Consider the following 27488-nt stretch of genomic DNA (forward strand, 5'->3'; position numbering starts at 1 on the left):
CCCTTCTTTTACATGGGATTTATATGCACTCGCAATGATCTTAAAGCTGTTTTATTTTATTTTTTTTCCCCTCTTGGTTTAGCATGCATTTTTTAGGCGTTAAAACCCCTGTTGCATACCAGATTTAACTTACATAAAAACTGCATGCTAAAACAAGAGTGAAAGTCTGCATTAATGTCAATGCCCCTTAATACATCGGCTCCCAAGTGAGGTGTCAAATGATCTGTACAGAAGCAGGATCACACATTTTGGCTTTTTATTGGTTATGCCTCTTCCTTTGCACTTTTACATTACTTTGGCTCTGGTCACTGCCTTGTCAAATTGTTTTGCTACCTTGCTATCATCAGAAATGAATACCCCAAGGTCTCTTTCTTGGATGGTGCACATCAGTATCACCCCACCCTCTGTATCCACCTGCTCTTCCCTTCCCCTCCACTCCCAAACAATGCTCCCTTGAATTGCTGGCCATAAAAGTGGGAATAATGTATGCACTGACTTGGGGCGCAAATGGAAAATGAATTGGCAGCCAGGAAGCGTTGATGGGATAGAGGAGAGAGTATAGACAGCAGGAGTACAGGTTCAATGTTTAGACTCTAGAGTATAAGCCAAGAAATCAGGATTGCAGGCAGAAGGATGGATCATGCCGCAGAACTTGGAGGCAGTGTGGTCTGAGAGGCGTCTTTGAATGCTCAGGAAGGCGAGGGGTTATTGATAACCGGGAAAGGGTACAGAGAAAAGGCAGAGCAGGAGTACAAAATGCCAAACCGACACGGAGGCTGAAGCAGGTGCTTCTTTGATCATTGCAGCGGCAGGTATCAATGATACTTGCTCACTGTTTCAGGAGACTGTGGGCTTAAGATATCTCTGGCAGTTTTAAGCTTGATACATTTTTGGCTCTCTTTGTTGTAGGCGAGGCAAACACAGGATTGAACATGGATCTTTATAACTGCACCTTCCCAGCCATGATTGAGGACTGGCGCAGGGCTTTCCATGAAGGATCTCTTGGACAAACTGATAAGTCCTTCCCGTTTGGATTTGTGCAGGTAATTTTAATGTAGAATTGTCATTTTCATATCATTTAGTGTTTCTCATATTAAATTTCAGCGAGGTCAATATTCAAAGCGCATTCAGCGCTATTTAGCCAGGTAAGTGGGATTTTTGCGGATAAGTAGGGTCTGCTGAATATGCAACCCCATTCAGCGGCTGCCACGTAGCCATATAAGTCCCTTATACGGCTTAAAAAGTTAGCCGCATAAGTTGTGGGCAGGCAGTGGGTGGATCAAGGCAGAGCAAATTAGTTATACAACTTATGTGGCTAACTGCCAATATTCGGACTTAGCCAGATAAGTTGTACTGCTAAGCTAGACCTATCCGCATATATTCAGTGGTATAGTCATGCCAATGAATATACATCGTACCTTAGCCAGATAAGTTCTAATTGGCTAAGTTACTTAACCGGCCAGCTTTGAATATTGACCCCCAACACATTTTATTTGACTAATTAGAGCCACAGTGATATATTAGAGGAGCAAGTCTGCTGTGTGTTTTTTTTTTGTTTTTTTTTTTGTTCAACCTCAGGCAAGTGAAAATCATACAAGCAAATTTTTTTTTTAATTTAGCCTTGTATATCCTCCACTGGATCATCATATTTAAACATTTAATAAAATACAAGTGAAAAGGGACTGGCCATATGACCGAGGCTGAAAAGCTGTGCATGGACCTGAGGCATCTGGTTTTGGATCACATGTCTTTCTAGGCCAGTTGGAGCTAAGTGTGTTGTGGAGGTCATGCACTTTGACCTAGAAAGTGAGAGCTGTCATTTTGATTACATGCATGTGCACAAAACCAAGCAATTGAATGAAACCTCCACTATCCATAACATAACCCACGAAAAGCATCATTATTATATCCCGAACTATCCTTGGATGCATCTAGAATGCATTGGCAACAAGGAAGAAATTGTCTACTCTGACATTTGGCAAGTAGTCACAGGACTTGTGCTGACTGAACAGCACAAATTGTTAAACACAGAGAGGTAGAGAGAAAAAAGAACAAAACAAAAATCATAAATGGTGAGAAGCTTTGTATTTTCAGAATGTTCTTCACCATACCCTATTGTATTTACACAGTTTTCTACTGTAGGTGAAAAGATGAAATTAAAAATAATAATCTCTTAACAGCATTAAGCATCATTTGGATTACTTCTCTACATGTTATAGACTTGCAGCAACCAAAGAAAAATGAAGCAAAATATACCAAGATTAAAGCATAATCCAGAACTGAAAAAAATTAGTTTCTGTAAAATATCCAGATATGGCATTGTAGATAAATAGCTTGCCTCCAGATTATAATCTCAAGATGGCAATTCAAAACACGTAGTAAAGTTTTCTTTCTTCCAGCTACAAAGGAGCTAGAAAATGTGGATGATAGTGCAACTAATGTGAATCAACCTACAGCTGGTTTGGCTCTCTCTGAGGTGCTTGAGAGGTCGGTGGTGGATGAATCTCATAGGGCTACCCTGTTGGTAACTGTTTGTTTTCCCAAAAGATCGAGATTCAATTTTAAGATTGTATTTTCAGAATGCACAGGTCCCCTTTAAGGGCTGTAAAGCATGGGTATTCCCTGATCTACTGTATGTAGGGCTACCCAGGATCATAGAAAGAGGTTTCCAGCCATGTGACATGAAGTACCGTACTTGATTTTGCTCCATGTTTTCCTTATAAATGTTTGATTGTATTAGCTAATGTTAAATTGTGTGGGGTGGGGAGTAGCTTTCTCTTCTAGGAAACCCAGTGTTATCTAGAAGAATATACCAGGTCTCGATTTATTTATATATGTGTGTGTATATACATAATGCCATTTTGAAATGATAAACAAGCTTCCTGCACTGTAGGCATGCATATTACAGAAATGTTCTTATGTTCCAGCTATCCACATACCAGCATGAGGAAACTCGTGATTGCTTTCCACGGATAAGATGGCATCAGACAGCTGATTACGGATATGCTCCTAACCCCAAAATGCCAAATACATTCATGGCTGTTGCAATGGATCTATGTGATGAAAAATCTCCGTATGGCAGGTACATTGAAGAAGATAACTAGTGGCAAACAAATATTTGGAGCTGTAGTTATATAGTGACCTAAGTCATAAGTCCCTTCCCAAAAGGAGTTACAATTAAAATTGGTGCCCGAGACAGTGTATTATGCAAGGTTAAAGGAGCATCGGTGGAAAACCCTGATCTCCCATTTCTCAGCTCTTTCCTCTTTCACTGGGCCGGCCCCCTTTCTTTCATATTGGCATGTTAGGAGAGTAATGCAGAAATCTGTTTTAAGGAATGTTTTTTTTTAGTATTGATGGTGTAGAGATAGATGTTTTTAGTACAATATGGAACTTATTCCTTAGGCAAGTAGTGCACATCCCCAAAATTGAGGCAATTTTGAAAATAGGGAACATTGCAAGCAAATTTTCAAAGGGAACTCCCTATAGAGTTTCCCTTTGAAAATATGGGCTGGTTGGATCCATTGGTACCTAGGAACTCTGTGCATGTTTATCTCAGATGCAAAATTAGCACCATAAAACACTTACAGGCCGATTCAGTAAAGTCTGCGGGAGAGCGGACGAATGCCCGCTCTCCCGGCGCGCGATACAGTATGCAAATTAGGTGGTGCGGTAGAAACAGGCAAAAGGAGGCTCTAGGGACACTAGCGCATCCATAGAGCCTCCTTTTAGCCCGGAGCGGCGGCTATCAGCGGGTTTCACAGCCGACGCTCAATTTTGCCGGCGTCTGTTCTCGAGCCCGCTGACAGCCACGGGCTCGGAAACCGGACGCCGGCAAAATTGAGCGTCCGGTTTTTGGCCCGACAGCCGCCGGCCCATTTAAAAAAAAAATTTTCACTTTTTTTTTACCCTTCGGGACCTCTGACTTAATATCGCCATGATATTAAGTCGGAGGGTGCATAGAAAAGCAGTTTTTACTGCTTTTCTGTGCACTTTCCCGGTGCCGGCAGAAACTAGCGCCTACCTTTTGGGTAGGCGCTAATTTCTTAAAGTAAAATGTGTGGCTTGGCTGCACATTTTACTTTCTGTATTGCGGGGAATACCTAATAGGGCCATCAACATTCATTTGCATGTTGAGGGTGCTATTAGGTGCCGCGGGTTGGACGCGCGTTTTCCGCCCCTTACTGAATAAGGGGTAAGGGAAAACGCGCGTCCAAGAGCAGGTTAACAGTGCGCTCCGACGGAGCGCACTGTACTGTATCGGCCTGTTTGGGATTTCAAAATGATTCACTGAGTCTGCACACTGGGTAAGTAAGTTTAATGGAAAGGCTTCAATTGAATTGCATAAATTTTGAAAACTAAGGACTGTACAGAGATGAAGTTACCTACCTCATATTGATAATGTTACAAATCTAATTATAGTTAATACTGTTGTGAACATGATTATGATTAATTAAAAACTCATGATTTGTACATAGAAACATAGAAATGACGGCAGAAGAAGACCAAACGGCCCATCCAGTCTGCCCAGCAAGCTTCACATTTTTTCTCATACTTATCTGTTTCTCTTAGCTCTTTGGTTCTATTACCCTTCCACCCCCACCATTAATGTAGAGAGCAGTGATGGAGCTGCAACCAAGTGAAATATCAAGCTTGATTAGTTATGGGTAGTAGGGGAAGTAACCGCCGCAATAAGCAAGCTACACCCATGCTTATTTGTTTTACCCAGACTGTGTTATTCAGCCCTTATTGGTTGTTTTTCTTCTCCCCTGCCGTTGAAGCAGGGAGCTATGCTGGATATGCGTGTAGTATCAGTTTTTCTTCTCCCCTGCCGTTGAAGCAGAGAGCTATGCTGGATATGCGTGAAGTATCAGTTTTTCTTCTCCCCTGCCGTTGAAGCAGGATATGCATTGAAAGTGAAGTATCAGGCTTATTTGGTTTGGGGTAGTAACCGCCGTAACAAGCCAGCTACTCCCCGCTTTGTGAGTGCGAATCCTTTTTTCTTCTCCCCTGCTGTTGAAGCAGAGAGCTATGCTGGATATGCGTGAAGTATCAGTTTTTCTTCTCCCCTGCCGTTGAAGCAGAGAGCTATGCTGGATATGCGTGAAGTATCAGTTTTTCTTCTCCCCTGCTGTTGAAGCAGGGAGCTATGCTGGATATGCGTGAAGTATCAGTTTTTCTTCTCCCCTGCCGTTGAAGCAGGGAGCTATGCTGGATATGCGTGAAGTATCAGTTTTTCTTCTCCCCTGCCGTTGAAGCAGAGAGCTATGCTGGATATGCATTGAAAGTGAAGTATCAGGCTTATTTGGTTTGGGGTAGTAACCGCCGTAACAAGCCAGCTACTCCCCACTTTGTGAGTGTGAATCCTTTTTTCCACATTTCCTCTTGCTGTTGTAGCTTAGAGCGATGTTGGAGTCACAGTAACCATGTGTATGTTTATTGAATAAGGGTATTGTCTCCAGGCAGTAGCCGTCATTCTGGCGAGCCACCCACTCTTTATTGACGGCCTCTTGATTTTATGGATCCACAGTGTTTATCCCACGCCCCTTTGAAGTCCTTCACAGTTCTGGTCTTCACCACTTCCTTCGGAAGGGCATTCCAGGCATCCACCACCCTCTCCGTGAAGAAATACTTCCTGACATTGGTTCTGAATCTTCCTCCCTGGAGCTTCAAATCGTGACCCCTGGTTCTGCTGATTTTTTTCCTATGGAAAAGGTTTGTCGTTGTCTTTGGATCATTAAAACCTTTCAAGTATCTGAAAGTCTGTATCATATCACCTCTGCTCCTCCTTTCCTCCAGGGTGTACATATTTAGATTCTTCAATCTCTCCTCATAAGTCATTTGATGAAGACCTTCCACCTTTTTGGTCACCCTTCTCTGGACCGCCTCCATCTTGTCTCTGTCTCTTCGGAGATACGGTCTCCAGAACTGAACACAATACTCCAGGTGAGGTCTCACCAAGGACCTGTACAAGGGGATAATCACTTCCCTTTTCTTACTCGATATTCCTCTCTCTATGCAGCCCAGCATTCTTCTGGCTTTAGCTATCGCCTTGTCACATTGTTTCGCCGACTTCAGATCATTAGACACCATCACCCCAAGGTCTCTCTCCTGCTCCGTGCACATCAGCCTTTCTCCCCCCATCGAATACAGTTCATTCGGATTTCCACTCCCCATATGCATGACTTTGCACTTCTTGGCATTGAATGTCAGCTGCCATGTCTTCGACCACTCTTCCATCTTCCTTAAATCCCATCTCATTCTCTCCACTCCTTCCGGCGTGTCCACTCTGTTGCAGATCTTAGTGTCATCCGCAAAAAGACATACCTTACCTTCTATCCCTTCCGCAATGTCGCTCACAAAGATATTGAAAAGGACTGGTCCCAACACCGATCCCTGCGGTACACCGCTTAAAACCACTCTCTCTTCAGAGAGAGTTCCATTTACCATCACACATTTTGTATGCTTGTATGCGTGTGGGTATGAATGTATGATATTCAGAAGGAAACCCATTACTGGAATAATTAATTGAAAATATTTGTAATAGCAAAGACTGTTTACAGAACAATCAAAGCGAAAGAATGGACTATTAAACCCAGACCTGCATTTCTAGGCTGAAGAATGGCCTGTGCTTAAGAAACAATCAAAGCAAGAGATTACTGGGGAACATACAAATCGAGTGTCCTTGCTTGTTGAAGTGACAATACAGTGAAATCTTTGGCACAATATGTAGTAGTGCAGTCAAAAAAGCAAACAGCCTGTTAGTCTGTTTTATTCTCCATTCCTTTCCTGTCCTAATGCCTCTCTGTCGCCCCATAGTGTGACCACACCTAGAGCACTATGTGAAATTCTGGTTGCCAAATCTCAAAAAAAATCTAGCAGTACAAAGAAGGGCGGCCAAAATGATAATGGGAATGGAACAGAAATCCCTTTGAGGAAAGGCTAAAGGGGTTAGGGCTCTTCAGTTTGAAGAAGAGACGACTAAGGGAACTATAAAATCAGGAATGGAGTGGAACAGATAAATGCAAATTGGTTGTTCACTCTTTCAGAAAATAAAAAGACTAGGTAACTGAGGTAGATTTTAAGATCTGCACGCGGGTGCATATTTACCACCATGCACACGCGATTTTAAAACATGCGCGTATACACTTGTGTATTTTTAAAATCTGCTGTTAATGCATACATGCACGCATCAGTATGAAACTGTGTGCACAAATGCCACCTTGCTTACGTAAGTGGGGATTTTACTGGACTCGCGCACCAACACAATTGACTCTATTTCCTAATCCCCCTAGCTAACTAGCCTCCCTTTTACCCTATTAGGCCCGAGCCTTAAAACCCCACTGACTACCCTATTTTTCTTTGTCTTACAACTTACACCGACGTGCCCTTGTGCACGTAAAGACTTGCACGCAGAATTCATTGTGCAGTTCTGGCCTGCCCAAGCCACGCCCCTTTTGTCAAATTATTTTTGTGCACGTACCGGGAGATATTTATTTATTTATGAACTATTAATATACCGACATTCGTGGAACACATCACGCCGGTTTACAATTAACAAAAAGAATGGAAAATTACATTGAACAGGGAAGGGGCGAGGGGAGCAGGCGAGAAAGGGAAAAGGAGGTGAGCCGGGAGTGAGTAAAGGAAGGGAAAAGATAGGAAGAAATTAACAGAGTGGAGAGAAATCATGATAACTTTCAAAAAATCACATCAAGCAAGGAGTACAAAATATAACTGGATTAGCGGTTACAGGTATATACCAAATATAACTGGATTAGCGGTTACAGGAGTACAAAATATAACTGGATAAGCGGTACAGGTATATACAAAATGCAGGGCAAGTTCTGAAAGGCAGAGGGGGGGCATTGGCTAGGTTTGGTTAGCATCCGGGTAGGCCTGCTTGAAAAGCCATGTCTTGATACCTTTTTTGAAATTATGTAAGGAAGGTTCAAGACGGAGATCAGAGGGAAGGGCCGGCTATGGAGAAGGCTCTTTCTCTGGTAAGGATAAGTTGTGCAGTTTTGAGGGATGGGGGGTGTAAAGGAGGGTGCCTGCGAGGGAAGTTCTGGTGGGGTGGTTGGAGGAACGGAAGCATGGCATATCCTCGAGCCAGGGGAGGTTGTTCTTGTAAAGTGTGCTGTGTAGGATAGTAAGTGTTTTGTATTGAATACGAAAGGGGATGGGTAGCCAGTGCAGATCCTTGAGTATAGGAGTGATGTGGTCCCTTTTACGGGTGTTGGTGATGATTCTCGCCATGGCGTTCTGCAGAATTTGTAGGGATTTAGTGGTAGAGGACGGGAGGCCTAGAAGAAGGGAGTTGCAGTAGTCTAGTTTAGATAGAATTGTAGTCTGCAGTACTAAGCGGAAGTTGTGGGCGTGGAGGAGGGGCTTAAGTTTTTTGAGGATATGGAGTTTATAGAAGCCCCCCTTTAGAAGGGATTTAATGTGGGGTTTGAAGTTAAGGTGTTGATCTAGGTGTTGCAGATATGCGTGTACCCACCTGCTGCACCGTCACACACACTTCTCACAGCTTCGGCGTGTGTAGGGCTTTTAAAATCAATGTATATAAAGTTACTAAGTAGCACATTTTAAAACAAATCATAGAAAATATTTTTTCACTCCGTGCACAATTAATCTCTGGAATTCATTGTTGGAAGATGTGGTTAAAGCATTTAGCATGTCTAGGTTGAAAAAAGGTTTGGACAAGTTCCTGGAGTAAAAGTCCATAAATTGTTATTAACCAGGTAGACTTGGAGAAAGCCACTGTTTATCCTTGTGTGCAAGCAGCATGGAATCTATCTGCTGTTTGATATCCTGCCAAGTACTTATGACCTGAATTGGCCAGTGCTGGAAACAAATTACTGGGTCTGATGGACCCAGTATGATAGATCTTATGTTCTATGTTCTTTAAAAAAAAAAAAAAAAAAATCAGTTTTAAAGCATGTGGTATTTCCTTTGGGATAAACAAAGCAAATTTTATCTGAATGGAGAATGAATAAGGGAGAGGAGGGGTATGTACTGGTGACCCCTCACTAGGAAGATGAACCATCATTCTGCAATCATTGCAGAAATGGACAGAGGATTCTGTATTCCAATGGGAACTTTCTGCTGAAGGGGTGTGACAAGCCCCCACTCCATATAATCCTATCACTAGATTGGCCAACTAGGGAGACTTTTTAAATGTAACCATCTTCAGAATATATGAACCTGTGTGCATGCATGAATGAATTAGGGAATTTTGTGATTAAACAAAAAATAGTATTTTCCCTTTTAAAAAGATTCCATTATCATAACTAGGCAAATAACATAAAATTTAAATGTTATGTATTTTTATTACCTTTGTAAACTGCTCAGGATCGATTGTTGTTGAAGAGGGCGGTGCCTGAAGCACTTTTAAATAATAAATTAATGTGACTGCTTTGCATAATACTGATAAGCTTGAGTTGTACTTAGGCAAACCCTAAGTAAGACCAGGCTCTGAAAGACGAAGAAGGTAATCAAGTGACTTTTGTGCGAGGCATGAGAGAGGACCTATGGCCTTGTCTTACACCAGATAGAAAATCTCCATTTCGAGCCCTAAGACTTGGTTGTAGATTCCTCCTAGATGCCTGAAGGACCTGAAACACAAGTATACCACCTTGTACTCAACATCCAGGCCATAAGAGCCAGGGGCTGGATATTGTGATGGAATAGCTACCCTTGGTCCTTGTGCTGAAGGTTGAAAAAGTTTCCAACCAAACGTGTGCTCTGAAAGCTTGCAGAGGAAAGAAACCCAGATCTGTTTGAGAATTATAGTAAAACACAGAAGAGACCAGGGGAACTGCCTGAGACATCTGAGGATCGGGGTACAGCTAAATTTCAATTTTTAGTGGTACTGTACTGGCTGCATCCCCTGGGAAAATGGATGAGAAAATTGGCCTTGAGCTGCCATCATTTACTGGAAACAAAAATGTTTAATTTATGTAGTATCTGTCATTCAAATGGGCTCGCTTAGGATTATTATCAGATCTGTTTATGCAAACAGGATGTTCATAGTAGCCAAGTCACGCCACCCTGATGTTTTCTGGTGCCTGCAGGGCTGATTTCTTATGATAGAAGCAGGGACTACAACTACCACAATACACTGTGAAGCAAGTTCAAAAACCAGGGCTGGACTAAACCTGTAGGAACTGGCAGCTCTGCATTTCATTTTCATTTGCTGCTCCAGGTCCTCAACAGCCTAGTGAGTCCTAATATATGTTGACTCCAGTTTCCAAGTTTTGCACAGATTGCTTTGAAACAAGCCTTGAAAAAACAGAACTGGCTCAGTGTTTCTCAGAGCTTGATGCTAGGTGCTTACCATAAGCTGTTCCTATCCTTAGCCAGGAAATTGTATGGAGATTTTTACTTCTGCCTTTTTAATCTGTGACCTACACTACACTTGAGCCTGAGCAGTGAGGAGTGGGGGTTCCCTGTGAGCTTGAAAAGAAGAGGTTCTGCTATTAAGTTATCCTAACTCACTCAATGCCCCTGTACAGGCAGGGACGGCTCCAGAGAGCTATAGATGCTTACACACAAAATACTCTGAACTGAGTCTCGCACACATACCACAAATATATATACCTCATCAAATATAGAATAAGGGTCCACAAATTAGAAATAAAAATGTGCAGGGGAGAGGCTGAGAAGCTGTGCTGGACTATCTCTTTACATTGTTGCCTGCTGCAGCGTTGGAAGTGGGGGCAGGCTGAGAGGTGGGAGGGCCCCTGTTCCAGCCACAAGTGACGCTAACGCCAACCAATCAGCTCCTCGGTGTCACGTTCAGGGAAGAGTGAGCCTTTGAGCCGCTGCAGAGTTGGTACTACCTAATCTGTAGAGATACAGAACAGGCCCCGCAGGCAGCAGCAGATACTCCCTAAAAGGGGATCAGGTAGTCCGAAAACCTTCACCTGCAGTGGCCACGTCCCCCCCCACAGGTTGAGACCTTGGGTTCCAGGGGCTGGCAGGACTTGGAGAGACCCGCAAGGGTTGTGACTGACGAAGGGTAGCGAGGCGAAGGGCAGGCGAAGGTCAGGGCAGGCAGTGGTCAGGCAGAAGCGAAGTCCAGGGTAGTCTGGATCAGCCACAAGAAGGCAGTCCAATGAGGGAGGGACCGAGAGGCACAGGGAAGGAGGGGACACAAGGGACACAACTAGGCAGGCAGGAGACACCGACTTCCTTCTTGGAGAGGGGCAGAGGGCCTTCCTCTCTGAGGCCTATGCACAGGAACCCCAAAGAAACACAAATGCACACAAACAAACACTCTCTTGTTTTTCTCTTTCATTTCCATGGGGGAGAAATTGAACGTAGGGGTGGGGGGTTTATTTTGTTCCAAAAAGAAAAATCTTTGCCTTGTTCTCCCCCAGGTGTCCCAGAAGGAAAGTAAAATAAAGGACCATGTTGTTGTTTTTCTGGGGCTGCAGGGAAAGTTTGGCTGATGAGGAGTCCCCGGAGAGAGAGAGTTAGGCGCAAGACAGAAAAAAAGGGGGAGGGGAAAAAGCAAACTTGCCTGCCCTCAAACTGTTTCTGGACGTTTCCTTCAGGAATTAGTCCAACTCTCTTTTGAACCCAGTTGCCTTGGCCTTATCTTCTGGTAACAGATTCCATAGCTTTATTATGCGCTGAGTGAAAAAAATACTTCCTACAATGTCTTTTAAATCTGCTAGTTCATGGAGTGTTCCCTGGTTCTAGTGTTATCTAAATACCCTTTCCTATTTCCCCATTCCACCCAGCTCATTATTTTACATATCTTAATTGTATCCGCTCTCAGACCTCACTTTGCCAAGCTAAAGAGCCCTATTTTCAGGGCCGGGGTAACCCACTGTGCAAGCCCTAGGGCCGCGCGGCGAAGAAGAGGCAGAGCCATAAGGCCTGGCAGCAGTTCCCTTGGCAAGAGTTGCAGAGCTGCAAGGTCAGGGTGAGCTGCTGGACCACATCCTAGGTGGCCAGAAGGAAAAACAAACCCCCAGGCAGCTCCCAACCTGTCCTGCTGAAGACGTGGAGGGCCAGGACTGCTGGGAGAGGCCTTGATTCTACAGTGTATGTATGAGCTGGAGGAAACCTGTGTGTGTGTCTGATGCCATGTATATGTGTGTCTGAGCATGCGTGTGTGGGTGTCTGAGCATGTATATCTGTATGTGTTTCTGAACAGAAGCGGAGTCTGTGGGTGTCTGAGAGTGTGCATGTGAGAGGAGGCATGTGTGTGAAAGAGAGCATGTATATATGTGTGAGAGAGAGAGCACTGAGACAGATGCAAGCTCTAGGAATGATGGAATAAGAGGTCTAAATAGTAGTAAGTTCTTTTTTTGAGCAGTAAATTCTTCAGTTTCTATCAGGAAAGGTTGAGGTATTGAAGCACAGAGTATTCTCTTTGGGGCGGATTTTAAGAGCCCTGCTCGCCTAAATCCGCCCAAATCGGGGCAGATTTAGGCGAGCAGGGCCCTGCGCGCCGGTGAGCCTATTTTACATAGGCTCACCGGCGCGCGCAGACCCCAGGACTCGCATAAGTCCCGGAGTTCTCCGAGGGGGGCGTATCGGGGGCGGGCCCGGTCGTCGCGGCGTTTAGGGGGCGTGTCGGCAGCGTTTCGGGGGCGGGTCCGGGGGCGTGGTTACGGCCCGGGGCGGTCCGGGGGTGTGGCCGCACCCTCCGTACCCGCCCCCAGGTCGCGTCCCGGCGCGCTAGCGGCCCTCTGGCGCGCAGGGATTTACGTCTCCCTCCGGGAGGCGTAAATCCCCCGACAAAGGTTAGGGGGAGGTTTAGATAGGGCCGGGGGGGGGGGTTAGGTAGAGGAGGGGGGGGGAAGGTGAGGGGAGGGCGTTAGAGGATTCCCTCCAAGGCCGCTCCGATTTCGGAGCGGCCTTGGAGGGAATGGGGGTAGGCTGCGCGGCTCGGCGCGCGCCGGCTATACAGAATTCATAGCCTTGCGCGCGCCGATCCAGGATTTTAGCGGATACGCGCGGCTCCGCGCGAATCTACTAAAATCCCGCGTACTTTTGTTTGCGCCTGGAGCGCCAACAAAAGTACGCCAATGCGACTTGTTTGAAAATCTACCCCTTTGTGTGTGTCTGAGCATGTATATGTGAGAAAGGGATCTTGTGTAAGAGGGAACATGAGTGTGTGAACATGTATACGTAGGAGGGAGTATATGTGTGAGAGCAATTGAGCATGTTTATGTAAAAGGGAGAGAGCATATATATGTTTGTGTATGTTTAGATATATATCTATGAGAGAGAGAGAAGAAAGTTTATGTATCTCTCTCTCACTAATCTACAACAATCTGAGTGACTAGAAATCAAATGTTTCCAGATATGGAGAGTGTGAATTATTTTATCCTTATTAGTTTTAATTTTTGGATGCTGTTTGATGTGTCTGCTGTTTTGAATTATTGTATTGGTGTTTGAGAAATTGAAAAGAAATTTGACTTTTTAATTATTGGATCTTCCATTCACCAGCTGTTGAAATATTCTGTTTTTTACTATTATCATTAATGTATTTATTCTATTTCTTGATTTTAATGTTTAGTGGCTGAGGATTACTGATTTCTGTTTATCCATTTGTTACATTGCATAGTCTGATTTGTTGCAGTTTTCCTATTCAGATTTTGCCTGCATGTTTCTATTTATAAGTTATGGTTTCTTTTTCCTGTACTTGGGGTTAATAAACATGTGGATAAAGGTGAACCGATAGATGTAGTATATTTGGATTTTCAGAAGGCATTTGACAAAGTCCCTCATGAGAGGCTTCTAAGAAAACTAAAAAGTCATGGGATAGGCAGCGATGTCCTTTCGTGGATTACAAACTGGTTAAAAGACAGGAATCAGAGAATAGGATTAAATGGTCAATTTTCTCTGTGGAAAAGGGTAAACAGTGGAGTGCCTCAGGGATCTGTACTTGGACCGGTGCTTTTCAATATATATGTAAATGATATGGAAAGGAATACGATGAGTGAGGTTATCAAATTTGCGGAGGATACAAAATTATTCAGAGTAGTTAAATCACAAGCGGATTGTGATACATTACAGGAGGACCTTGCAAAACTGGAAGATTGGGCATCCAAATGGCAGATGAAATTTAATGTGGACAAATGCAAGGTGTTGCATATAGGGAAAAATTAACCCTTGCTGTAGTTACACGGTTAGGTTCCATATTAGGAGCTACCACCCAGGAAAAAGATCTAGGCATCATAGTGGATAATACTTTAAAATCGTCTGCTCAGTATGCTGCAGCAGTCAAAAAAGCAAACAGAATGTTAGGAATTATTAGGAAGGGAATGGTTAATAAAACGGAAAATGTTATAATGCCTCTATATCGCTCCATGGTGAAGACCGCACCATGAATACTGTGTACAATTCTGGTCGCCGCATCTCAAAGATATAGTTGCGATGGAGAAGGTACAGAGAAGGGCAACCAAAATGATAAAGGGGATGGAACAGCTCCCCTATGAGGAAAGGCTGAAGAGGTTAGGGCTGTTCAGCTTGCAGAAGGGACTGCTGAGGGGGGGATATGATAGAGATCTTTAAGATCATGAGAGGTCTTGAGCGAGTAGATATGAATCGGTTATTTACACTTTCGAGTAATTGAGGGATTAGGGGGCATTCCATGAAGTTAGCAAGTAGCACTTTTAAGACTAATCGGAGAAAATTATTTTCCACTCAACGCACAATAAAGCTCTGGAATTTGTTGTCAGAGGATGTGGTTAGTGTAACTGGGTTTAAAAAAGGTTTGGATAAGTTCTTGGAGGAAAAGTCCATTAACGGCTATTAATCAAGTTTACTTAGGGAATAGCCACTGCTATTAATTGCATCAGTAGCATGGGATCTTCTTAGTGTTTGGGTAATTGCCAGGTTCTTGTGGCCTGGTTTTGGCCTCTGTTGGAAACAGGATGCTGGGCTTGATGGACTCTTGGTCTGACCCAGCATGGCAATTTCTTATGTTTCTTATGTGATGTAGAGGAGTATTCTGCTAGTGTGTAGGAATCTATAGCAGCTTGATGTCTTCTATTTTTCCTAATAAGAAGTGTATTGGTGTTTTAGGGCCTGGTGTAGGGTGGTTACTTTTTTAAGTGCTAGCAGTTAGTGCTGTTTTGGTAAGGGAGGTTTATTATACTGTAATTGTAATTTACTCATGGCTTGCTGCAGGTCAAATCCACACCTAACACGCAGTACAGTAGCCCTAATGCCATACGGTTCCAAGTGGGGTTTTTTGTAGGATTTTCTGGTTGCACCATAGACGAGCATGCAAATACTTATGATATTTGTTTTTACCTCAGAAGGCTGTCCTTTGAATATTCTTTTTCATGCAAAATCTATTATAAACGAATAATTTTTAACCGTGCATGTAAAGCGAGCAGGAGGCGGGGATGCAAAGGTATTAAGTGCTTAGGGCACCTAATACTCCTGCACCAGCAATGAGTTCTGGGGAGGGGGTGAGGACCCGGAGGGTAGAGGGTGACAGTTCTTAAAGTTTAGGTTGCTGGAAGGAGCTGGGCTTTTTTTTGGCAGGCCCGAGACAGAGAATAAATGAAGTGTAGTGGGGGGCGGGGGGGCTTTTCCAGCCCATTTATCACTTTTGTCACCCTTATCTGTACCTTTTCTATGTCAGGAGGGCAGTTCAAGGCAATCTGCTGCCTGAGGTGAGGAAAAAGATAAGACCGCCCTCCCAAGGTGCATCATGGGAGAAATCGCCGGGGGGGATCCACCTTGGAGTCTGGCCCTTGTACTGATCAGAAGAGGGGAGGCAGGGGTCAGGGGTGGCAGATAGAGTGCTAGTGAGATTTCCAAGAAGTTGGTAACCTTGTTCCACTCCCAGGAACTTTACCATCTGCCTCCCACCCTTCCCCAGTAATAGACCCTGGGTAAGTAGAAGATCGGGGAATGGTTTGTTTGTGCGTGTTCAAGGGTACTGGGCCCCTAGGCGAATCTTACAGCCTTGTGTCCACCCCCTCTGCACCCATGGCCCTTTCGCACACGATTACAAATTATGCAAATATAATAGAATTTATGTGAAAAGCTGCAGTCTTTTGAGGTAAAAACATCACTTGCAACAGGTGTATAAGCTCTATTGTGGTGTTACCCAGAAAACCCTGCAAAAAAAGCAAGACACTTGGAACTCACATGATATTAGGTCTATTGTAAAGTGTGAGCTTGGACCTCAGAAAGCAGTGAGTAAACTGAATTACAATACAGTAAACCTCTGATACCAAAACAGAATTAACTGCCAACACACAAACGAGAACTACTGTACCCATGACAAGCAACACTGCAAATATTACACCAGGTCCTAATATACCACTGCAGCTCCTAGTAGGAAAACAGAACAAGCCAGGCTGCTGTAGACCCCTACACAACAGCAGAATACCTCATCTCGGTCACACATGCAGAACACAGACAAACCCTCACCACATACAGACTAGAGACCATAATTTATAAATACACGTACATACAAAAAATGAACTGGAAACTGCAAAAAAAAAAACCAGACTCTGTATGCAGTGCAACAATTGAAAAACATGATCATCACCATTCCTTACAAAACAAACAATGCAATCAAGAAATATATATAAAGAAAAATCATAAGAACATGCCACACTGGGTCAGACCAAGGGTCCATCAAGCCCAGCATCCTGTTTCCAGCAGTGGCCAATCATAATAAAAACATTGAATATTTCAAAACAGCAAACAGAACATTTAATAATTAAACTCGTAAACTGTTAAAACAGTCCCAAAAATCAATAAAATATTTAACAAGAGCAGACACATCAAACACCAAATAATTACAATTATAAGGATAAAATAAATTCCCCAGTCTCCAATTCCCCACCTTTCACATCTGGGAAGTTTTGGTTTCCAGGCACCTGAGATTGGGAGGAGGGGGGCTGTACACAAACTTTGTCCTCTTTCATTCGCACACACGCGGGCTCACACTCCTCGCATGCTCGCACACACATTCTTCTACCCCTCTGCAATGCACAAGCTGCAGCAGCCTCAGCCTTCAGCCAGCACATCCAGTGGGATTAATCTTTCCTCTTGGGGGGTGGGCAGATGCTGCTCCTTCTCCTTCTGGCTACCGTGATTGCACCTCCTTCTTCCCAACTGCATGAGCCCATGCAACACCAACTTCCTAGGCTGGACCCACAGTGGTGGTGAAAAACAAGGAGCTGCAGTCGTCGCAGTTCTGCCCCCGCTGTGCTACCCCCAAAACTGTGATGCTCTAGGGCAGCCACCTACTTCTACTGGACCTGCACTCTCTCTCAATCATACCCTGCCCCCCCCCAATACTTTCTTGCTCCTCCCCAATTCCCCCCTGACTCGCTGACCTCTACTCTCTTCCCCCTTTTTCTCTCACCTCACTCCCCCCTTTTTCTCTCTCACCTCACTCCTCGTCCCTTCCCTCTCAGGCAGCCCTTCTCCTTCCTCTCACTCACAACCCCTTTCCTTCCCTCTCGCTCGCTCACTCTCCATTCTCTTCCCTTCTCACACTACTCCCTCCCCTTTAACTCATTTAGCTCAGCCCCTCTCCCCTCCCTTTTCAGAGAGAAGGGAGCTGAGCTGAATGAGAGGAAGGGAGACTTTCTTGCTTACCTGCCCTTGGCTGCCAGTGTCTCACCTCTCCTCCTCCTCCTCTGTGCTCTTCACTCAGTTGCAAACGCACTCCTGCTGGGGCATCCCAAACTCCCAGCCAGTGGCAGTGACAGAGCCAAGCATTTGCCTGTATTTCCTGTATTAAGTTTGCAGCCAGAGCTCTGTTGCACAGTGCAGCCGGCCACTGGCCAATCATGCTGTGCCGGTCAGGGAAGGGTGTGAGGCCAACCAGCTGATGCTACTCATAGTCCTCCAGAACTGCCAGGACTCCAAAGGACCACCAAGAGCTGAAATGTCTGCAAACAAAATGAGGAAGTCGGTGCTCTGAATGGAAGTGGCCCAGTGGGATAGAACCCTGCTGCCTATAAATAACCCTGGCAAACTCCAAACTGCTGCTGGGGGTTTTCCTGCCCCCCCCCCCCTAGTCCCATCAGACTGGGCATGGGGATACTGTTGCCTGCAAAAGCCTGTGGTATTAGAGACAGGCTAGCGTTCAGGCTGCGATGTGTGAGTTGCTCTGGGGTTGGGGGGAAGGCCTCTGTCACCCACAGCCTCAGCAAATCCCAAACTTGCTTTCAAATTTCTATCTCCCATTGTATGAGTAGCTCGGCTTGGGGGGGGAATGTCATTTGCTCCATGGGGGCTGTCTGTCTGTGAAGGGAGGTAGGTGTGTCAGTGCTGTATGGGAGGGGGGGGGGATGTAGTTGCTCAGGTGAGGGTTTCCGGTTTCTTCACAGCAGCATCTGTGGCAGGATGTCTGCCTTTGTCTTCGGTAGCTAGTCTAAATTAAGGGACTCCTAGAGAAAGGGAAAAATGTGTTTATCTGTCTTTCTCTCCAGCCCTGTTGTCACTGGTGTAATTAAAGTATTTTCTGAAAGGACTATAGGGTAGGGAGAGGGCACAAAAAATTGCTCTCTCTTGGCAACTTTTTCACAGCATCCCAAATTCTGGCCAGCCCAGGCTTTAAAAGTCCGGCTCAGGAATTAAACTCCGATCTCCCACTTGGCAGCACAGTTGCTGAGAGCAAGAGTGGGCAAATCCGGTCCCAGAGTGCCACAACCAGGTTTGCTTTTCAAGATATTCACAATGAATATGCATGATGTATATTTGCATGCACTAGCCTCCATTGTATGCAAATATATCTCATGAATATTCATTGTGGATATCCTGAAACCGAGATCTGTTTGTGGTACTCCAGGAACGGAATTTCCTACTCCTGTACTAGATTAATCCAGGTGCTCCCCTATAACAAACATGGCCAACTCCGCTTTTCCAAAGCCACAAGTGGACCTGGTTTTTCAGATAACCACAATGAATATGCATCAGATGTATTTGCATTCAACAAAGGCAGTGCATGCAAATCTATCTCATACATTCTCATTGTGGATATCCTGAAAACCAGGCCTGTTTGTGATATGAGGACTGAGTTAACCACCCCTGCTCTATAAGGGCTCAGGTACTGGGCTGACTCATGGATTTAACAATAGCTATAAATGATTAAGCCTAGTAAATGCCAGTTCTGATTTGAGTTGGAAGTCCAAAGGTACAGAAAAATCTGTCAGGTCATACAGTTTAATGTCATTTTAGAATTGCTGAGGCAGAATACAAGTTTTGACAGGAGGTATTTTATAAAAGTTAATGTTTGGAATATGTGTATTTATTTGTGCAGCATTCATCCTCGGTACAAGAGAGAAGTTGCATACAGGTTATCTTTGGGTGCAAGAGCTGTGGCATACGGGGAGAAAGATGTCATCTTCCAGGGCCCATACCCCCAGAAAATAACAGTCGTACAAACAGATGCATTTCTCAATATTACGTATGACCAGAGACTTCTTCGAAATCTGGTGAATACCACGTTTGAGGTAGGTGATCTTTTGGAGAATGTGGAGCAAATGGTTTGTGTAAACTAAAGATCCAAAACCAAGAAAACTTTACACACATTTAATCTCCATTCAAATATACCAACATATATCAAGACATTTCTTCAAGGAGGAAAAAGACCTCAGAACCTCTATGCAAGTTCTATAAAGAACAGGTAAGCATGTTAACAGGTAAGTCAATCACTGGTCTTTTAAAAAAAAAAAAAACCCTCCAAAAAATATTTACAAAAAAACTTTTATTCAAAACTTTAATTTTCTTTTTTTTCTCTATATTTCCCCTTTTTCTTAGGCAGTAAAATTTCACAAGCTAACTCTAGTAAAACGGGCTGTCCCGATATAATGTTGAAATAACCAGGAACGTATCTTAGACATTCTACTGTAGAGTGAATTAATCCCATACTCTTACGACTTAGTGCTCACTAATGGAGATAATGTCTCTGATGTCCAGGTGGGTGCCCACCTCAGCACCAGTGATCATCAAAGGTATGGTTTAATATCACAAAAAGGATACGGAAAAGAAGCACAAAGACCCGAGTTTTGCAGTTCAAAAACACAGACTTTGGTGAAATGGGGAAGTACCTGGAGGAAGAACTAAAAGGCTGGGAAAACGAGAGAGATGTGGATCAACAGTGGACCAATCTAAAAGGAGCAGTTACCAAGGCAACTAATCTATATGTTAGAAAAGTAAAGAAAAGCAAAAGAAAAATGAAACCTATCTGGTTCTCAAAGGAGGTGACTGACAAAATAAAGGCTAAAAGAACAGTGTTCAAGAAATATAAAGGATCCCAAAGGGAGGAGCACAAAGAAGAATATCTGGTAGAACTGAGGGAGATGAAGAAATTAATCAAGACATCAAAAAGTCAAGCGGAAGAAAGGATTGCCAAGGAGGTAAAGAGAGGTGACACAACATTTTTCAGATACATCAGTGAAAAGAGAAAAGTTCAACTTGGTATAGTGAAATTGAAAGGTGAAAAGGATCAATGTGTGGAGAGAGATGAAGAAATGGCAGAAATATTAAACGAATACTTCAGTTCTGTGTTCACTAAAGAGGACCCTAGAGAAGGACTGTCGCTAGTTAACAAGAAACTGGAGGGGGGAGTGGAGTAGATGTAACTCCATATACAGTAGAGAAAGTATGGGAAGAGCTGGGGAAACTGAAAGTGGACAAAGCCATGGGGCCTGATGAAGTTCATCCCAGGATACTGAGGGAGCTCAGAGATGTGCTGGCGGGTCCGCTGTGTGACCTGTTCAATAGATCCCTAGAAACGGGAGTGGTGCCGAGTGATTGGAGAAGAGCGGTGGTGGTACCGCTTCACAAGAGTGGGAACAGAGAAGAGGCTGGTAACTACAGACCAGTTAGTCTCACTTCGGTGGTGGGGAAAAGTAATGGAGTCTCTGTTCTCCCCCCTTTATTTTCCTATCCCCAGTTTTTGCTCCCTTGTTATAATGTAACTTTATGCTTCATCAAATTTTTGTCTTGTTAATTGGTTATGGTTAACTGCTTAGTTCGATGTAAACAGAGTTGATTTGATTTGTATCAAGAAAGTCGGTATATAAAAGTCTTAAATAACTATCTACCGTTGGGAGAATTGCTGTACCAGAAGCAGCATGGATTCACCAGGGGAAGATCCTGTCAGACAAATCTGATTGACTTTTTTGATTGGGTAACCAAGGAGTTGGATCAAGGAAGAGAACTCTGTCATCTACTTGGATTTCAGCAAAGCTTTTGATACAGTCCCGCACAGGAAACTGGTGAATAAAATGAGAAGCTTAGGAGTGAGTGCCGAGGTGGTGGCCTGGATTGCAAACTGGTTGATGGACAGAAGACAATGTGTGATGGTAAATGGAACTCTCTCTGAAGAGAGAGCGGTTTTAAGTGGTGTACCGCAAGGATCGGTGTTGGGACCGGTCCTGTTCAATATCTTTGTGAGCGACATTGCGGATGGGATAGAAAGTAAGGTTTGTCTTTTTGCGGATGATACTAAGATCTTCAACAGAGTGGACATGCCGGAAGGAGTGGAAAGAATGAGACGGGATTTAAGGAAGCTGGAAGAGTGGTAGAAGATATAGCAGCTGAGATTCAATGCCAAAAAGTGCAGAGTCATGCATATAGGGAGTGGAAATCCGAATGAACTGTATTCCATGGGGGGAGAAAGGCTGATGTGCACGGAGCAGGAGAGAGACCTTGGGGTGATAGTGTCTAATGATCTGAAGTCTGCGAAACAATGTGACAAGGCGATAGCTAAAGCCAGAAGAATTCTGGGCTGTATAGAGAGAGGAATATCGCGTAAGAAAAGAGAAGTGATTATCCCCTTGAACAGGTCCTTGGTGAGGCCTCACCTGGAGTACTCTGTTCAGTTCTGGAGACCGTATCTCCAAAGAGACAGAGACAAGATGGAGGCGGTCCAGAGAAGGGCGACCAAAAAGGTAGAGGGTCTTCATCGAATGACTTATGAGGAAAGGAGTAGCAGAGGTGATATGATACAGACTTTCAGATACTTGAAAGGTTTTAATGATCCAAAGACAACGACAAACCTTTTCTGTCGGAAAAAAATCAACAGAACCCAAGGGTCACTATTTGAAGCTCAGAACCAATGTCGGGAAGTATTTCTTCACAGAGAGGGTGGTGGTTGCCTGGAATGCCCTTCCGGAAGAAGTGGTGAAGACCAGAACTGTGAAGGACTTCAAAGGGGCGTGGGATAAGCACTGTGGATCCATAAAGTCTAGAGGACGTGAAGGAAGAGTGGGTGGCTCACGGGAATGAAGGCTACTACCTGGAGATAATACCGTTATTCAATAAACATACACACGGTTAATGCGACTCCAACATTGCTCTAAGCTTCAACGGCAAGAGGAAATGTGGAAAAAAGGATTTGCATTCACAAAAAAGCGGGGAGTAGCTTGCTTGTTACGGTGGTTACTACCCCAAACCAAATAAGCCTGATACTTCACTTTCAATGCATATCCAGCATAGCTCTCTGCTTCAACAGCAGGGGGAATGAAGAAAAGTGGATCTATATACAGACAACCAACAAGGACTGAATTACATTGTCTGGGTAAACAAATAAGCATGGGTGTAGCTTGCTTATTGCAGTGGTTACTACCCCTAACTAATTAAGCTAGATATTTCACTTAGATGCAGTTCCAACACTGCTCTCTACATTAATGGTGGGGGTGGAAGGGAAATAGAAGCAAAAGGTTACTAAGAGTCAAGAGTAACAGATAAGTATGAGGAAAAAAAAAGTGTGAAACTTACTGGGCAGACTGGATGGGCCGTTTGGTCGTCTTCTGCCGTTGTTTCTATGTTTCTATATATTCCCATAGGGGTAGATTTTATAATTTTGTGCGAGCGCGAACCAGAGCACGCGGGATTTCAATAGATACGCGCGTAGCCATGCGTATCCATTAAAATCCGGGATCGGCGCGCACCAAGCCGCGCAGCCTGCCTCCGTTCCCTCCGAGGGAGGGAACTTTCTTTCACCCCCCCTTACCTTTATCCATGGATTTACACCTGCCGGAGGCAGACGTAAATCAGCGCGCGCCAGTGGGCTGCTGGAGCGCCAAGACCCAACCCGGGGGCTGTTCAGGAGGGCGCGGTCACGCCCCTGAAACGCCGCGTCATTTGGCGACGCCCCGACACGCCCCCTTTAAAAAGCCCTGGGACTTACGTGCGTCCCAGGGCTCTGCGCGCGCCGGCGGCCTATGCAAAATAGGCGCGCCGGCGCCCTGCTCGCGTAAATCCGACCGGATTTACGCGAGCAGGGCATTTAAAATCCACCCGATATTCTGAATAGGTTTCAGACTGTCAGACTATGTCTGACACAAAAACATGATGGCAATTCCTGCTTTCCATATATTAAAAACTCAGATAAAGATATCCAATGCCTGATGGCTTATTAAAAAAATTTCTTTGACAGTGAAACTTTTTAATCCTGTTATTAGACCAGCTGACTCGACGGGATGATACTCTCTCAATAAAACATTGTTATTTAAATAAGGGAAACTTATTTTAATGACACTCTACTGTAGAATAAGTTCATGTTATCTTCATGGTATTTCTAAAGTTTGCAAAGCTGCTTACAGTAATAGCAGTATTAAAAAACCGTCCAAATCCTCAACGGATACCCACTTCTTACATTATTGAATTACTACACCTCGCATTGAGTCATAATTACTTCATGTTTCAAGAAAAATTTTATTTACAAATTCGGGGAACAGCTATGGGGGCAGCAATGGCACCAGATGTCGCGAATTTATTCGTTACGGCTTTGACCAGGTGGACGGTAGTATACTCCTATCACTATAGTCTTCCCTCACACACAAGGGATTTCTACACATAAAGATTCAGTTTTGTATTTAGTCTCATCACTGTTGGGATGCCCTAATTTTAATGCATCATTAGTATCCTTTGAAGATACCTCCCTCCGAACCATGCGCTGCTGAGCGACTGTCAGCTTTCCCCTTAGAGCAGCTTTTAAACTAGAACAATCTCCTTTTTAAAGGTTAGCACCAGCAGCCTGGTTCCACCCTGGTTAAGGTTGAGCCCATCCCTTCGGAAAAGCCCCCCCCCCCCTTCCCCAAAAGGTTCCCCAGTTCCTTACAAAACTGAATCCCTCTTCCTTGCACCATCATCTCATCCACGCATTGAGACTCCGGAGCTCTGCCTGCCTCTGGTGACCTGCGCGTGGAACAGGGAGCATTTCAGAGAATGGTACCCTGGAGGTTCTGGATTTAAGCTTTCTACCTAAGAGCCTAAATTTGGCTTCCAGAACCTCCCTACCACATTTTCCTATTTCGTTGGTGCCCACATGTACCACGACAGCCGGCTCCTCCCCAGCACTGTCTAAAATCTTATCTAGGTGTCGCGTGAGGTCCGCCACCTTCGCACCAGGTAGGCATGTTACCAGGCGATCCTCACACCCACCAGCCACCCAGCTATCTACATTCCTAATAATCGAATCACCAACTATGACGGTCGACCTAACCCTTCCCTCCTGGGCAGTAGCCCTGGGAGACACATCCTCGGTGCGAGAGGACAGTGCACCACCTGCATAGCAGGTCCTTGCTACAGAATCCTTTTCTGCTGCACCAGGTGGTTGCTCTCCAATCATGAGACCTTCCTTCTCCAAGGCAGCACCTGGGCTGCCAGTCTGAAGTTGGGACTTGGCTACTATGTCCCTGAAGGTCTCACCTATATACCTCTGTCTGCCTCAGCTCCTCCAGGTCTGCCACTCTAGTCTCCAGATATCTCTTGCTGAGAGCCAGGAGCTCTTTGCATTGGATGCACACATGCAACTTCTCACCGGAGGGTAAAAAATCATACATGTGACACTCGATGCAAAAGACTGAGAGGGCCCCCCCTCCCCCTTGCTGTTGGACTGCAGCCTTCATCTCAAATTTGTTCAGTTCCTAGTTAAGTTTTAGGTTGCTATGGGAGTAGGAATGTGTCTAACGTCCTTTAAATGTATTAGTGTATTCACAATACACTAATACATACACTAATACATTTAGCGGTTATTTACTCTTTCGGATAATAGAAGGACTAGGGGGCACTCCATGAAGTTAGCATGGGGCACATTTAAAACTAATCGGAGAAAGTTCTTTTTTACTCAACGCACAATTAAAAATTTGTTGCCAGAGGATGTGGTTAGTGCAGTTAGTATAGCGGTGTTTAAAAAAGGATTGGATAAGTTCTTGGAGGAGAAGTCCATTACCTGCTATTAATTAAGTTGACTTAGAAAATAGCCACTGCTATTACTAGCAACAATGACATGGAATAGACTTAGTTTTTGGGTACTTGCCAGGTTCTTGTGGCCTGGATTGGCCACTGTTGGAATGCTGGGCTTGATGGACCCTTGGTCTGACCCAGTATGGCATGTTCTTATCTGGTAGTGACCTACAAGGAAATGATCAAACTCTCAATAAGGTGTGGGGAATTCATGAAGTAAACTTAAAAGCGTGATTTTGATTTTTTTTTTATTTTTTTTTTAGTGTGAAAGTTGCACCTGCCTATAAATTAAAGGATGAGCTAGGGGTGGGTGGGAGGGTTGGGAAATACAAACACACTAACTTCCGTGTTTATTAGCTGCCTCACTATTTAAAAATAAATACACTAACTTCTGTTGATTAGTTGCCTTACTACTATTTAAAGCACAAACACACTAAATAATATACCCAAATAAGTTACTTCTCCCCAATACTTTTAAAAAAATTTCCCAAGCAGAACTTACTGATTCCTTTCAGCCCACCAGCAAGATGATCCTCTCCTCTGTGCTCCCACTGTGATTATTAGTTTGAACAAATAATGGTCCCATGGAACTGAGAACAGATTCAATCCTAGCAGATAGAGAGGAACTCCAAGTTGGATACAGCTGACCAAAGAGATTCTAAAGTTAATACAGCAGGTCTATCCTTCATCACAGGAATTGGTATCATATTTCCTGATTCAAACTGAGACCTCCCATCCGGAAAAGGAGTAAGAGTACCTTTAGGAGCCTCTGTCCCCTCTCCAGGTCTCAGTTATATAGGCACCTGCGGTAGGATTGGTCCCAGGGGGTTAAGAGAGACTGAAGTCTCAGTAAGAACAGAAGAGGTGTCTCTACTCGCTCCAAATTCAGCTTGCCCTATTTCTTGACTGGTAAAATTGGCTGGGTTGGTTAAGGGGTAGACTGGGAAAAGGTAGGGACTAACCTCAATGTTTCTTTTCTCTTCTTTCCCATCACGATGGAGATAGAAAGAAATAAAGGGGAGAAAGTCATCCATCAAGAGATGCTCAGAAGGGCGCACCCTTTTGGTGTGTGGCTTCGGCATGCGCCAGTGGCGCACACCGCTGGATGCCTCAATCTTATAGAAGCCGAGATTGAGAGACACCAATAGTTCAGCCAGGTCCTTGGATAGAAACGCAGTGGTAGGGAGTTCCTCCTCCTCACTCCCACCTACTTGCTGGACGCCTCAATCTTATAGAGGCCGGGACTGGGGGACACCAATAGCGGCAGCCAGGTCCCCAGATGGAAATAGTGGTAAGGAGTTCCTCCTCCTCACTCTTTCCACAATTTTCTCCTTTTTTGAGTTTTGGACAGGGGCGGATTGTGGGAAAATAGTGGCCCGGGGGATTTTTCTCCATACTGGCCCATGGGTACCCGATTACATATATAATTTACATATATATGTACAAACCCCTATATTTCGGCATGGTCCTCCCTTATCAACACAGTACGATTTGCTAAAACTCAAAGAATAACAACCCCACCTATGAAAAAGAATACCATAAATATTACACCAGAATCTAAAATATCAATACACCTCTTATCAGGAAAACAGAACAGGCCAAGCTACTACAGATCCCTACAGAAAAACCACATGCTAAAAGAATGCTTCATCTCAGTCTTTGCATGCAGAACACAAACTCTCACCAAATACAGAATAAAGCCACATCAAGAATAAATAGAAATGCGCAGACAAAAAACTAAACTGTAAAACGTATCATGCCAGACTCTATTTATTATTTATTTATTTATTTATAGATTTTTTTATACCGGAGTACGTAAGTAACATCACCTCGGTTTACATTCAAACAGTAATTCAGCATTGTGCTTTACAATATAACTTAGTAACTGAACGAATACAATACCATGTATAACTTTGTATTAATAGAATATAAACAATAAATGAGAAACTGTGGAAATTAGGAAGAGTAGTATAAGATTTAGTTCATTAATAGTAGGCTTTTTTAAATAACCAGGTTTTGAGGTTTTTGTTTAAATTTTTTGTGACAAAGTTCCTATATATATATTCACTGTATAGAATGAATATATATATATATATATATATATATATATATATTCACTGTATAGAAACAAAGTTTCTATACAGTGCAACAATGGAAAAACAAAAATGTCACCATTCTTCATGAAACAATCAATAAAATCAAGATATATAAATCATGAATCATAATTATAAAATCATACTAATAAAATAATTTCAAAACAGCTGATGAATAGAATATCC

At 43.9% G+C, this 27488-nt stretch overlaps 1 protein-coding gene across 2 annotated transcripts in view; it reads left to right on the top strand.

Moving 5' to 3' along the window:
* Window positions 1-27488, top strand: part of SIAE (sialic acid acetylesterase) — a 95009-nt gene that overhangs the window by 58105 nt on the left and 9416 nt on the right. For both annotated transcript variants that reach the window (XM_029573070.1, XM_029573069.1), the window contains exons 8-10: window positions 910-1043; window positions 2928-3082; window positions 19271-19463. In XM_029573070.1, coding sequence (XP_029428930.1) covers window positions 910-1043; window positions 2928-3082; window positions 19271-19463 — 482 coding nt within the window. The remainder of the gene's footprint in view (window positions 1-909; window positions 1044-2927; window positions 3083-19270; window positions 19464-27488) is intronic.

Source organism: Rhinatrema bivittatum, chromosome 12, assembly GCF_901001135.1.
Source record: "Rhinatrema bivittatum chromosome 12, aRhiBiv1.1, whole genome shotgun sequence".
In the NCBI taxonomy this organism is placed as follows: domain Eukaryota; kingdom Metazoa; phylum Chordata; class Amphibia; order Gymnophiona; family Rhinatrematidae; genus Rhinatrema; species Rhinatrema bivittatum.